Raw genomic sequence first — 14,130 nt, forward strand, 5'->3', positions numbered from 1 at the left:
GTTATCGCTCACAACTCTGATATCTACCATCAGCTACCTGTTACAAAAGGACGTAGAGAAGCTCAAAACTTAATAGCCGACTTTCATTGGACCAGCTCACTCTCTAGACTCCTATTCTCATGAGCTGTCAGGCAAGGATATATGACTACTATAAACAGTCACTAAATCTTCTGGTTTATGACCTAATCCTAAGAGATTTACAACATTTTTGAAATGATAGCCTTTCAATATATCATCTTCTATTTAAATCATGGAGAAGGTCCAGACAGAATTATTGCTTCGTAATTTCAACTGTCTTCGCAGGGTTTAATGATATTTTTTGTGCGCGCAATCAACGCTAAACATTACATCTTACAGTGGGCACCATAGCTCAAACCCGATGCCAACAAGTATTGGAGATGTTTGTCCCTTACACTTAACAATATGGTACTATTGGGATGGGAAGCAGAAGTATAGTTCATCCCATTTTCCGCCTGGATAATCAAACAAACAGTGCTAATGAGACGATGATGGGGGCTGAAAAGATCAAATTCCAGTTATTGGCGGATGCTTCTCATTGAGAATTCTGATTTGTCAGATCAGTTCGCAGCTAAGTAGAATAGTGAACAACGGAATTTTTCTGTCAAACCACGACCTTCGTTCGATCCTCGATAATTTATATTGAATTGGACTTCATACAAGTGATTATTCCACCAGTCCTAGATTGTGACCACCTCGATGTCGGATATGGCTGGTATCGCAGAGACTCAGGCCCAAGCCGATGCTGATTTAAATTACCTACGAGAAGAGAGGGGTAGTTCAGGCCACCAGGACCTGGGCAAACCAGCTCTAATATCCAGTCTTGACAATGCTCTTTCGCTGTATGTGGGTTGATGGAGTAGAACTACTTCGATGCTGAATTTCTTTGGTAGTTTTTCAGGCGAACTTTATAAGACCCCAACACATTTCCTCTTAGAGTTGATTCAAAACGCAGATGACAACAGCTACGCACCTGGAGTCTCCCCCACCCTCTATTTAATGCTATATGAGCGAGATGGCCAAACATACTTTCGCTCTGATTGTAATGAAGTGGGCTTCTCACTAAAACAACTTGACGCCTTATTGCTAGTAGGGCATAGCACGAAGTCCACAGTGGGCGGCCAGAAGGGTTATATTGGAGGGAAGGGTATTGGATTCAAATCCGTATTTAAAGTAGCCGATGTAGTCCACATCGCGAGTGGCTTCTACGAGTTCATGCTAGACCGCAACAAGCCAATTGGTATGATATTACCCATCCTCAGCTGTTTCCCCGGTGCAGATCGCAAACCCAAACACACCCAATTCCTCTTGGAAATCAAAGAAAAAGACACCTACGCAGAAATCCAGAGAGACATGGAGAGAACTAAATCTCCGCTTTTAATTTTCCTTCAGAAACTAGAAAAGCTGCAGATGTCTACTCCGGACACCATCAAAACCTTTTCACGCCGTCTTTGTGGGTCTGATAATCTTTTTGGAGGCGAAACTATTACAATAATAGGAAAAGATGAGATCCGAGGCTTGACACAAGAGACAAAATATGTTGTGCAACGACATGATGTTCGAAAACTTCCAACGGAGCCTCGAAGGATTGGAATCACAGTGTCGGAAGTTATAGTCGCCTTTCCTGTCAAAGACACAATCTATCCCATATTAAGAACCCATAAAGCTTTCGCATTCCTACCTGTTGAAAATTGCGGGTTCCAGGTTGGCTCTTTCTATCCTTTCTGTCCTCAGGACCTAAACCGTAACGGTTGATTGACTTTTGTTTCATTTCAGTTCATGATCCATGCCGACTTCCTGCTGGTCGCTAGCCGGGAATCTCTCGAGGTTAGAAATTCGTGGAATCTCGCTCTCCGAGATGGTTTCCGCAAGGCTTTTCTGAAAGCGGTAGAAAGATTTATAGCCATGCCCGCGAATGAAAGGGGCGAAGGCTTATGCTATACATGGCCAAAATACCTTCAGCGCAAATCTAGAAGCTCATCGTTCTGGGACAATCTCCATGAAGGCATCTTAAACGACCTGCGCGAAAATTATATACTCGAATCTCGTGATAAAAATAACGGTTTTCATAGACCTAGAGATCTTTTCTATGTACCACCAGAATTTCGGTATAATGGTAATACACTTTTCGACAGCACACAGACAAGGAAATCACATTTGGCGTTCAATTACGACGGCGTATACGATGAACTACAACATATTGGAGTTCAGAGACTTTCTATTAGGGGCTTGTACGAGGAATTCAAAAGCTGGATCGCGGAACAGGGTCTGGGTAGTATCAAATTCCAGTTACACGCGTGGCATCAGCAAGTCAGCCACCTCTTCTACAACGAAGAATTGCCGTTGGATGAGCTCAGGAACCTCCCTATTATTCCCCTTCGAGATGGCTCCTGGGTAAAGGCTAAGAAAAAGCATGTGTACCTCGCTGCACAACACAATGACGAGCACGTTCCTACCGGCATCGATGTTTTCATTGTGGACGAAGCTGCATCTCAAGACCCTATAAGAAGACATTTCTTCGAGTTCTTGGGAATCAAGGAATATAAGCCTCAACAAGTCTGTAACCTCATTCTCGAGCTACATCGCAGTCCTTCATTCTTCTTGTCAGACCGCGCCGACGATGATTTCGTATCCGATGCGGCTTACCTCTTCAATCATAGATCGTTATTCTCAATTAGTGGAGTCCCTGACATATGGTTTGTTGTTCAGCTCTCAGGGAAAAGATTACGAAGTAAATATCCGGTCTACTTCGTTGACCAGGCCGTCAAGCCAGGCCTCATCGAAAAGTACAAAGACTTACCGGAAAATCCTTTTCCAGTCCTCGTTCAGGAATACGAGGCAGTTATATGTGGTGGAGAGGAAACGATTATCAAAATATTCCACGACTGGCTCTTGAAATCTCATACTCTGCGCCTCCAGGCTGTTCCAACACTTGTGCGCGATGGGGCTCTTACCCGCGAATGGACTTTTCTCCACAAGAATGATACGGTAGACTTGTTACAGGCTGTGAAATTCCACTGGGGTAAGAATCACCGGGATCCAGCTCTTTACAAGGCCGTGCGAGAGCTACAAATGCGATGTCTGGATGACACTACTAGGAACTTAGGTATACTGGCCATACCGACTAAGGAGCTCATGCAGGAGTGCCCACACCTTAGCTTTGCTATGGTACCTAATCCAACCATAAAAAACTGGGGTTTCTTATCTGAATTTGGCGTGCTTACGAAGTGCGATGTGGTTGCTAGGCTCCGAGAACTCCAGTTTATTAGCAGTCTTGCTCTTGATAAAGTTGACAAGAAAGCTGTCCATACCATCTACAAGGCATTGGGGAAGAGTTCAGCTTTAGACCAGAGAAGAATCCAGTAAGACAAACGATTACTAAGATTGTCTCCTATGCCGATGCTAATGAATCCAACAGAGAAGCGTTCCGTAATCATCCTCTAGTATTTATCGCTCAACCAGGACCCAAATGGATTAAGCACAGCACCTGCGTATGGACTGCTCCTAGACCCCTGAAAAAGATTATCAAACTTGAGTCCCATTATACAGGCTGCAAAAACTTGTTCTGTAATTATCTGGGCGTAAAACCGGCGGACATTCATCACGTTGTGGATGAATTCTGTTCGATGGCAGATGAGGACTGCGAGAATTCAGTGCGGCGATTCGAGGAATTATCTTCATTATTAAATCATTTTTATAATAAAGGTATTTCGCTTACGGAGGAGCAAATCAATAAGATCAGAGCTTCTCCAGTATTTCCAGTCCTAAGCACCGAGTATGCGTCTCAAACGAGATCTGATATTGACCTGCGTTCTCTGGACGATGGAGACTGGTACATTCCAGACAAAACTACACTTGAATCTGCCTTCCGCGCTAAGGCAAATCTACTCAACCTATCGGTGAAGTCTATACAATCAATTGCTGGCCTGCTTCAACAATTGGGCTGCAAGGGCATGTTTCTCTCCTCTGTTGTTAAAGAAATAGTTGAGCCGACAGGGGAGAGCATCCACGACCTTCAGCTCGAAGGAGACCTCAAATATCGACTCAAATATATCTCTTGGTATGTTCCTAGATATTCCAGTTTATGGCTGTTTAACTAATATGAACTTGATTAGTCTACTGACAGAGGAAGATGAAACCCCCAAGGAAAAAATATCACGGATCCATGTTTGGTCCGTGCCATCCATACAAATTACAAGACGTTTAGATAATGTTGAAGTCGTGGATGATAATGAATTACTCAAAATCCAAGAAAATGGCGATAAAACTGACATCTATATTCGAGAAGATATATCGATGTACCAACAGCCCATGGTCAATTATGACCTTGCAAACTATTTCTCTCTCCAGTTCCAGATAGACACAGAGGACACCAGCCTTTTAAACCTTCTGATGAGCGCTCCGATAAATGAGCTCTCTGGAATTATCGAGAAACATGATCGGTTCATCCCAGATGAACTAAATGACGCAGATAGTGACAGCCAGTGTGCTTTTATTAGGGAAGATACGATGTCTGTGGGACGAAGTGAGAATGGTGAGGATGGTAAAGATCATAACCAGTTGGATAACAGTGAAGATGAAAAGAGCGAAGACGAGGAGCTCGAGGATGAATCAGGACCAGAAAATGAGTCGGCATCAGAGAATGAGTTGGCGTCAGAAGATGAGTCGACATCAAGAGACGAAGAGAACGCACGCAGCGTTACTGTTTCATCTAAATATCCGCAGTCTCTTCGAGAGTTGATTCCTTCACATCAAGACAGAATCGAGAAGATCATTTCGACGGCCAGCAACTTCCAAATGTCAGACTCTCGTGTTTCGAAGGTCTCGGCTTCTGCACGATCTCTTGGACCAAATCATGTATCCAGCCTTTCTCTTCCGATAAGAACCGAAAACACCGACAACGATTTCGGATACAAATCCTCAGTTGGCAAGCAACTTCAACCTCTTCCCATGGTTAGGCCTGAATCGGAGGAGTCGTTCGACATTGCTCCAGCGGCCATGTCTCATGGCGGTAACCGTCACAGGTCTATTTCCATAAGTAGCTATCTTAACACGCCAACATCATCACCTCCTCAGTCACTGCCCAGGTCAATCAACAAATTCGTACCAGTGACGAGAATACGGTATAGAGAGATCGGGTTTCGCGGAGAGCTTTTTGTAACCTATCCGTATTTCTCTTAAAGTATTTCGCTAACGAGCGGTGATAGGTTCATAAAGTAATGGAACGTCATATCAATGATTGGACTTTTAAGAACTGGACTAGCAAAATGCGAACCGAGGCCGGATACCCCCTCTTCATCGAGAAAGAGAAATACTTTACAGACTTTACGTACCTTGATAGTTCTGGATATATGAAAGAGGTGCTCCATGCGGCTAACGTTGACCTACGAGCGCACTGGTCTAATAGCACTACATACCATCTTGAGATCAAGACTGCGTTGGAAAGCTGCAACGAGCCATTTTTTGTTAGCCAAAACCAACTTAATATGGTACGTAAATGTCTCCTCTCGTCTTCTGTCAACTAATCATTAAATAGATGCGAGATTTTGATGATGATCCAAATCATGTATATATCATACTCAGAGTGTTTGGCATGAAGAGTAAATCCCCGGGGATTATGTTTTTCCCTAGGCCCTGGGACCTCTATTTGAATCGGATTCTTGACCTCCGATCTAACGAAGGATATAAAGTATACCAGGAGGACGGGGTCAAAAATACTATTTCTAAGCATGCATTGGACACGGGTGAGGAGCATGGTACATAAAAAATTTAAAAAAAACAATCGCTTGGCTATAGCAAGTCCAATCGGATTTGTATCCCTTCAGAATTAGGGAATCAGATCAATATACAAAACTAATAGCTGATATTTGGAAGTCTTTTATTTCTTTATTTGATTTTCCTTTCTGATACTGATACTTGGGTATTAAATATTGATGAGTGATAATTGAAAGGGTTAAAGCTTTTGAACGGGGGAAGACAATACGCTGAGTTGTTTCGTTATCGTGGGTATGGAAATCCATCTATGCATGTATTGAGAGATGTTCATCTTGCGACCGCGGAAATAAATGGGATGAAAGATGCTTTGATCCGGGGCAAGCTGACAGAGGAGAAGGACATTCTAGGTTTGAAATGGAAGCAGTGGGGCTAATGAATCATTTCCCCTATTTAGTGATCCATGGCATCTGTGATTACTCGGATTCCCATATGAGTAAAGAGTGGCAAGGATATGCAGCCAGAGCAGCAGCAGCGTATGCGAGAGATCTCTTATACTAAATTGTCACTCAACAGGGGCAGGGTGAGAAAAAGATAAGTGATAATCTTTCATTCGGTCAGTCAAGCACATTATATTGTAAGAAGTAACCCTATAACTAGCTTTATTAATCAAGGAAGCCATAGATGAAGTTCAAAAGACAACTCAAGGTACAAATATTATTATTAAAAAAAAGAACCAACGCGAAGAGCATCAAGTCATTACTAGACGGCTTACGTCGGTAGATTATAGTCTTCAAAAGTACTTTTTCTTGATATCCGTCGCCAAGTCATTCACTCTGTCAATTTCAGTATTTTCAAATCCATGTTGCAGCGTATCCACCAAATTCTTCAATGGAAACAAAAGACGCCGGTCCTCATCCAAATGACCCCCATCAGGCATAAGATGTCCTAACCTCAAAGGGATATCTTCGATGGTTGTCAGGTCAATCAATCTGCCAGGTGAAAAGGCAGCCTTGTCCAGAATACAGTGATTGTCACCATCATTATAACATAAGTGTACAGACAAGTGAAAATCCCCAACAACACGGATTCCTTTGAGTCGGTACCATTGAAGGATGCGTCTAGAAAGCGTTCGATGATGTATTTCCCGAAAGTCGTTCTCAGACAAGTCCCATTTATCGTTTGAAGTATTCCGACGCTCTTTCTCTTGGATGTCAACAAGGATGACAAGTTTGGTATTACCATCACTACCCTCCAACCATCGTTGTGCATCTTTGAATAGCTTGCGTGTGGTCTCACTTATTTCAACCTCAAGAACAATAACTGGCCATTCAGCTCTAAATTCCATGAGAGATGCATCTGGTTGTTTTATAGATCCCACAAAGTTGATTTCAAGGGAACAGTCTAAAAGTAGAGATATGTAAGCATTCATACAATCAACATGCACAATAAGATATATCTGGCAATAAACTTACCTGTACTACCAGTCAGAAAGCAGCGTGAGCCAGCAGCACTCAACCTCTCTCGTATTTTGTCAAAGAATATGTAGATTATGCCAGTAGCAGCTTCATGCATCCAACCAGAACGTCCTTTCAGGATAAGACATGCGTTCTGAGCATCAAATTCTATACCGCGATTATCATTGCCAATTTTGTTCAGCCAGTCATGGTACTCTGTAGGAGAGACCTTGAACTTGTTAATAACGATAGAATTCTCAGAGACACGCCTCAACTCATCAACTTTGTCGGCGGAAAGGTCACTCAAGGAGTGAACTTTGTCAAGAATTTGTTCGATCTTGTTTTGGATCTGATGTTCCTGTTCCATGTTGTTAGGATGTGATAAATCTGATAGAGCCGTTCGATGGCCATTGGTCTTGGACGTATATTTATACGCTGAAGGATGACGGGGCGCATTCACGGGGGCTCTTGAGGCAGCGTCAAATGACAAGGCGAGCTTTGATGCATGTTGCTGGAATGGGAACGGCTCAGCTACCGGCCCAACACCGGTCATCATCTTCAAGATTGAGGTCAGAGGATTTTGGCCAATCAAGAATGCAAGATGTCAGTCTTTAGGGAGAGGATACGTAAGTTGATATTCCTAATTAGGAAGACCAATATATATATTAGGAGAGTTACAAATACCGTTTCATATCATTATTTGGCATATTCCCTGAAACATGGAGAAGACCAATTTCTTCTACAGTTCATTGTTGAATAATGCTTTGATTTTCTTCATTCTTATTTCAAGCAGTCTAAATTTAAAGATGAGTACGATGCAATAATCACAGACAATGAAGAGAGAGCTTCCTGAAACTTCACGCCTTGCTTGGCTGATTCCTTTACAGGTCTAAAACCAATAGAATGTTGACTGGCAGTGACTCAGAGCATGCATTGTTATCCAAAGAGGAAGATCAGTCAAAATTACTCTTAGCCTCAAAAGACGAAAAAACAGATAAACAGTCTCGCAAAACACTCATTAAAAATTGTACAAAACAAGTGACATCACTAATGCTAATGTCTTTCAGGCTTGGAATTCGCATCATAATATAAAGCCTATCTGTTTCCTCCCTTGATCAACTTGTCCAATAACTGCTAGTATCCTAATACTATGACTCTTTGCACAAAGTGCACCCAATTATAATAGCTGCAGGTCATGATCCAAGATCTAATCAGACAGCATGCCACATGTGCAAAGTTCTTGATTTGATCATCAAGTCACCTTATTTGTTTCAGGGACATGTCTCAGAGATCATGATGAAACAAAGATTGAAGATTTCATGTAGTGATAATCTGTATCTTCTATAAGAGCAAGGCTGGTAATGATATTTGTGGTGTAGAATCTGAAGCATTGTTTCGGTGTTAGTTATATACAGAGATAGAGGGCACTAGCTACTAACATTTATTCTTACTTCTGTTCTATGAGGAGCGGGCGTATTATTTCCCTGACATGGGACTGCCTAAAAGTCAGGGTAGAAAGGGTGAGAGCAAGCAACTTATCATTATAGCGGGATTGTGCAGACTATGAGTAGTTGGAAGGGATAAAGCGGGTTGAGCTTATCTTGTTACTGGCAAAGGGACAGCTTAATTTAGTATAGAAATAATATCCATAGAGAACGCCAGCAATTGTTGTAATTCACTGTTCCCCAGAAATTGTATAGGGATGGAGAACATATCTCATTGTCATTATTAAGATACAAGAGTTCGTAGTATATTTCTGTCACCCTGATATTTACCTTATTACTGTAAAGATAAAATAGCCAAATTTTCTAATTAACTACAACTAAATATTATATCTATAGCCAACTCATCTAGGTCTAACAAGACTTTCTATTATTAAATCGTATTGTGCCATTCTGAGCTGCCCGTGAAGTTCTCCTAGACCTGCTCTAAACGATGTGAATGTAAAGCGGGCAACCTTGAATTTCCTCCTTAGTAAACCCAATCATACTTCCAGCTGTAATATATTTTTGTAAATCTTTTTTATTCTTTCTTAGCTTTTGGTTCATGATATGATCTCAAATAGTGCCTCAGATTTTAAGAATGGTGCTTGGAAATGGAGTTTGAATTAGCGATACGCTAGATGCCTTATCACAGTATGTCAGGTCGAGGCAGTGGCTAGAATAAATGGCAGACCTGTCCATAGATCAATTAAATAACAATATTCCTTAGCTTTCATTTTCAAGCCTTCTATACCAACCAAGTACTCAAAACACTAGTAGTATTAAAGAATGCAGCTTTTGAATTGTTTTTGTTGTAATATATATACATAGTTCCATAGTGGAGTGAGTGTGTCACCGACCAGCAGTGAATAATCAGATATAAAGCGTGATCGAATGTCGATTGATTGTATCAGTAACGTCATCCAAGGTGGAGCCTCCAGGACCCATACCCATTCGTTCCATTGTGATCGGTCAACCAAGCCCCGGTCAGTCTTCATTCTGATCAGCCATACCTCATCTGTCTCCCAATACACTGCCTGAAATTAACTGCGAGTCTAGCTCGACGATTATCGGAGGCATCCTATCCAAAACCAGTCTGGATATTCTTGGGCATATACTCCTGGTATATTTCCAAGCCAGAAGACAGACGAAGGTCTGTAGGCAGAGTATGATAATGTAGAATCCTCCTAACCCGCAGGAGAATAGCAAGAAACCAGTTCTTGTAGCCCAAAAATACAGTATATGTGCAAAATCGCTCAATACCCGGAACAATTAACGAGTGCAACGCCTCAAATGCAGCAAGCCATCTAAAAGCCAACCCAAACCCCGTATATGCTGAAAGATAGTAGGAAAAATAAAAGAAAAAAAAAATACAACAAAGGCTTCTCAATCGTACATGAAATACATCGTCAACGGTCGTTGACTCGCTAGTCGTGACTCACGTGATGCATGCATGACTTATCTCGTGACTCGTGGCACGACTCCATACAGCGGATGTTGTTCCTCATCGTAGACGTCGTGAGAGCGCTATCGTCACCATCCTCCCCACACCCTCGTCCCGCTGGGAGAAGCTGTTAGGAAGATAGCTGTATACTGAGTAAGCTCATCGTTATGTCGTAATGGAAATCCAAGTCCACGGAATCTGTCGTGTTCTAAAGTAAAGGGGACATGACCGAAAAACCCTGCGGTGTAGTTGTCGAGAATCGAAATATGGAAGTGATCCAGCACTTCAAAGATCATAATCGTAAAATATGAAAGAAATAATGAATGTGACCCCCGGAATTCGAATACCTCGGAATCCCATCAAGCCATCAAGCACACAGCGACATGTAGTATTCCGAGATGGAGAAAGAAATCCAAGCCTTTTCCCAATGACCAAACTGCGTGCTCGGCACTGTCATCCTAGCCGCAACGGATGTATTTGGTTCACCGATAACCCTTTGGAGGAACAGGGTTGTTTCTCTGTCGGACTGAATGGGCCGGACAGGCATATCCAACTAGGACAGTCTTTTCTTGGGTGCCATGGTTCCTTTGGCCAAAAGCTTCACATGGGTCCACGGCGTGTTTGAAATAGAGACAGCGGCACACAGAGTACCGTTCCACCACTTGATAGCACATGACGTTCTCACAGTGGATCTTTTTGAAGACGTATCTCCTGGATGGGAATAAAGTAGTGGTATCGTAATATTGTTGAAGCCAAAGGTCACAATTGGGTCTGGGTTGGAGCAGATCAGAAATTATTTAAAAAAGTGAATGGTTTATAATCATCAAGTATGTCGAATCGAGAATCGACTAGACGGAGACGTCGGAAGATTGTAGTATCGGAAAGCTAATCGCAAAAAGAAGGACCTGTCCTATATGAAGCTGCAACATAAACAATCAAAGCAAACGAAAGAAGCTATTATTAGCTGTCCCAATTGGGAAGGACGCAACAAAAAAACTAAATAATCAACGAGAGGCAGTTTCCGGCTTGCTGTGAGAACCATGGCCAGAGCTCTGCAGAGAAGCGGCGCAGTCGAAGCATTTATATCAGCAGCGTCAGCCACGAGGCTCTCAATCTAGGCGGGACCAGCCGAGAAGAGGAAGGACAAGACTAGGCAGGCAGGCAGGTAGGCAGCGGGGACATGCATGCAGGTGGGCGTGCATCTGCAAGGCGCCTAGTAAGGGTGTGGCCGATGTATTATTGTCGTTTCCACGCCGTACAAGAGGATGACGGTGGGCAAGCAGAATCCTCATCAATGCAAAGCCGATGGACTAGCGGACTAGTGTAACGAGCCGGTTTCTCCCCCCCCCCCCACATGCTGCGATGCGATGTCATTGCCGAGCCACAATAAGCGTGCCTTTTTTGGAATTGAGGCCCACCGTTGGCTAATTTTGTCGTTTTGTTTACGATCTTGTATTTCTTTTTCGGTTTGGTTTCGTTGAGGAGTCACGGTCAAAGCCGGAAGCTGTTGATCCCATTTCCCGCCCTCCAGATTGATGAGAGCGCGGCGTCGAGACAGAACGTCAAGACGAGAGTAACCTGAGGCTTAGCACAAGCCATGATCACAATTCAGTGGCTTGACCCTGTCTGCCACAAGCACCGAGTACCAATTCCTAGCCCGAAGCAGCGCAAGTTCCAACCGTAGTCATGGTTCTGCTAACCGGAAGCATGCAAGAGGGAAGCGGGCGTACAGACGGCGTCGTTTTTCAGCTCGATTGGCAGTCACGGGTTATCCACACCGCTGGGTCCGCGCTGTACGACGAAACGGTGTCTGACGCTTCCTAACACTCCTGAGTACTGACAACCCGCCGATATGGATCCTTAGGCACAGCCAGCACCAGAATAACACACGCCATTCTCTGACTAGGTGTGACAAAACATTTCACCTCTGCGCCCACGTCCAACCGGCACCAACGCCTGGGGGCATGAATGCGCACGATGCTGGGTGCGCGGATCCCGGAAACTAGGAAGCGACTGGCACTAGCCACAGCGACTTGCATTAGTCGCTGCCCAAGCGATCGCGCTCTGATTTGCAGGCAACTCGGCGTTCAGCGAGATGGGCCAGTCAGAAGTGACTCATGCAATCTCAAGCTCGTCTGAGGGAGCCTTCGTTTCATGAACTGCAGTGGAGCTAGTCAGCCCCATCCCACAATCCCGCATGTATGCATATGTATGAGCTGGGGGATCTAGACCAGCTCATGTCCAGCAGACAGCTACTGAACCGGTCACTAGAGCAAACGGTACAAGGGCACACGGTCGCACACAAACACAAGATACAAGACAGAATCAGATCGACCTCCGTGGCTCCTCCGGTTTCTAAGTTTAGGTCCTGGCCGCCAATCAGACGGCTCGGAACCGGGCGGGCCGGGCAACTGCCTTGCTCTCGGGCAAGGCCTTAGGCAACAACGGTCACGTTCTTCTATTTACATACATATTATTCATATTCAGATCCATGTTACTATCTATTCTTGTCGTCTCATCCTTGTCGTCTCATCCTTATTACTAATCTATGGTTTATTGTCGTCTGGACTTTCCGTTTCTCCCGGTCTTTGTGAAGCCTTCCACGGTATGAGACGCGTGGCTGAGCGGATCCAACGGATGCTAGTATGTAACTACTAGCTATGTAGTAGAGAGCTGCTAGCCGAGGTTTAGATCACTGCAATAGGACATTAACAGACTCAATACAGAACTCGATTCTGCTGTCGGCGTTACGCCCCTAGAAGCTCTTTGTACAGCTGTGTTCAGAATACGGCTAGCTCTTTGTAAAGTGGCGGCATTTAATACGGCCCAAGCCTAGCTAGCAGCCACAATGACAGCGTCTACGGATACAGCATGCATTCCTAGTATATCGCTAGCATTAGATAATACAGATAATACAGAAACTAACATTCTCAGCTTCACCTCAGTGCCCATGTCAGCTGATACCAACCAGACTACGAGTGAGTTAACATGCAACATCACCCATGGTAATTAGCACATGCAGGCTTCGAGCAGTTAATTGCTGCTAGTCTAGATTGTCACACATCATGTTGATTATCTAGACCAGTAAAGCGTCGTAAAACAGTTCGATTGCGAATAAGACTCGCTCTAGAGAGCGTCACATTATTGGTATCATAGGCACGCTCTGAAACAGCGGCATCTCCGGCCTCCGCGATAATCCTTGATAATGCGCACAATAAGAAACCGGCGCAAGCTGAGGGCCAAACCTGCAGCGGTTATGGACTAATTTAGAAGTCTGAAGTCATTATTCATGAACATTGCAAAAGCATAAAGGTCGTCTTAGAGCTTGGAGAGAGAGAGAGGGAGAGACGGTGAGAGAAAAACTGGACCCAGCAAGGACCCCGTCAGCCCTATGAAAAGGCCGCGCTTTGCCCTAAACGGAAAAGTGTGGAGGTCTCAGCCACACTCCGGCTGCAGGCTAGCCAGCCCACAGGCCAATCAGCACACGGGCGACGCAACCATGCGGTGAGGACATCGACAGTACTTGTTGCTACTTGGTATTTCTTAGTACTTACTATGATTGACATGCTCAATTGACAGGCAAAGGTATTCCTCTTCTGTAGATCGATCGATCGCTGCGCTCTGCCAGGCTGGATACTCTTCAATCCTTCCTCGGCCAGCCTCTTCTGTGTCACCTGGCTGACCGACTCTCGGATTTCGCCGTGATCGGCCGATGATGCGCCAGATACGTCTTGGAGAAAGCCACTCCTCATTATTGCTGTTGCTGAAGAGCCAGAATTGTGTTTCCGAATTTCTGACTCGATCATGACGCTGTCTATATTCGACATGTACACGCTCTAGTCACAACATCAATGGCTGCTTAAAAAACTATAACTTCAAACCCGTATAATCAATCACCCATAGCATTCACCCTTATATCTATTACAAAACTTGTTGGGATCATTCAATCATAGCCAAATTTATAGAAGAATTTCCGATACTCTTGTTCAACCAAAAATAATACTCTCCACCTCATGTC

At 44.0% G+C, this 14,130-nt stretch overlaps 2 protein-coding genes across 2 annotated transcripts; one reads left to right on the forward strand and one right to left on the reverse strand.

Annotated features, from left to right (window-relative positions):
- Positions 1 to 717: 717 nt before the first annotated feature.
- On the forward strand, positions 718 to 5,782 carry BGW36DRAFT_464864 (uncharacterized protein; the record flags this gene model as incomplete). The annotated part of the gene is made up of 7 exons (XM_046222271.1): positions 718 to 860; positions 912 to 1,722; positions 1,795 to 3,380; positions 3,437 to 4,078; positions 4,134 to 5,175; positions 5,226 to 5,507; positions 5,555 to 5,782. The coding sequence occupies 7 exons, from the start codon at positions 718 to 720 to the stop codon at positions 5,780 to 5,782; spliced, it is 4,734 nt and encodes a 1,577-aa protein (XP_046068369.1).
- A 741-nt stretch (positions 5,783 to 6,523) lies between these two features.
- On the reverse strand, positions 6,524 to 7,743 carry BGW36DRAFT_363365 (uncharacterized protein; the record flags this gene model as incomplete). The annotated part of the gene is made up of 2 exons (XM_046214456.1): positions 6,524 to 7,134; positions 7,206 to 7,743. The coding sequence occupies 2 exons, from the start codon at positions 7,741 to 7,743 to the stop codon at positions 6,524 to 6,526; spliced, it is 1,149 nt and encodes a 382-aa protein (XP_046068370.1).
- Positions 7,744 to 14,130: the final 6,387 nt, after the last annotated feature.

The sequence above is a fragment of the Talaromyces proteolyticus genome (genome assembly GCF_021365285.1).
Source record: "Talaromyces proteolyticus strain PMI_201 chromosome Unknown BGW36scaffold_11, whole genome shotgun sequence".
Lineage (NCBI taxonomy): Eukaryota > Fungi > Ascomycota > Eurotiomycetes > Eurotiales > Trichocomaceae > Talaromyces > Talaromyces proteolyticus.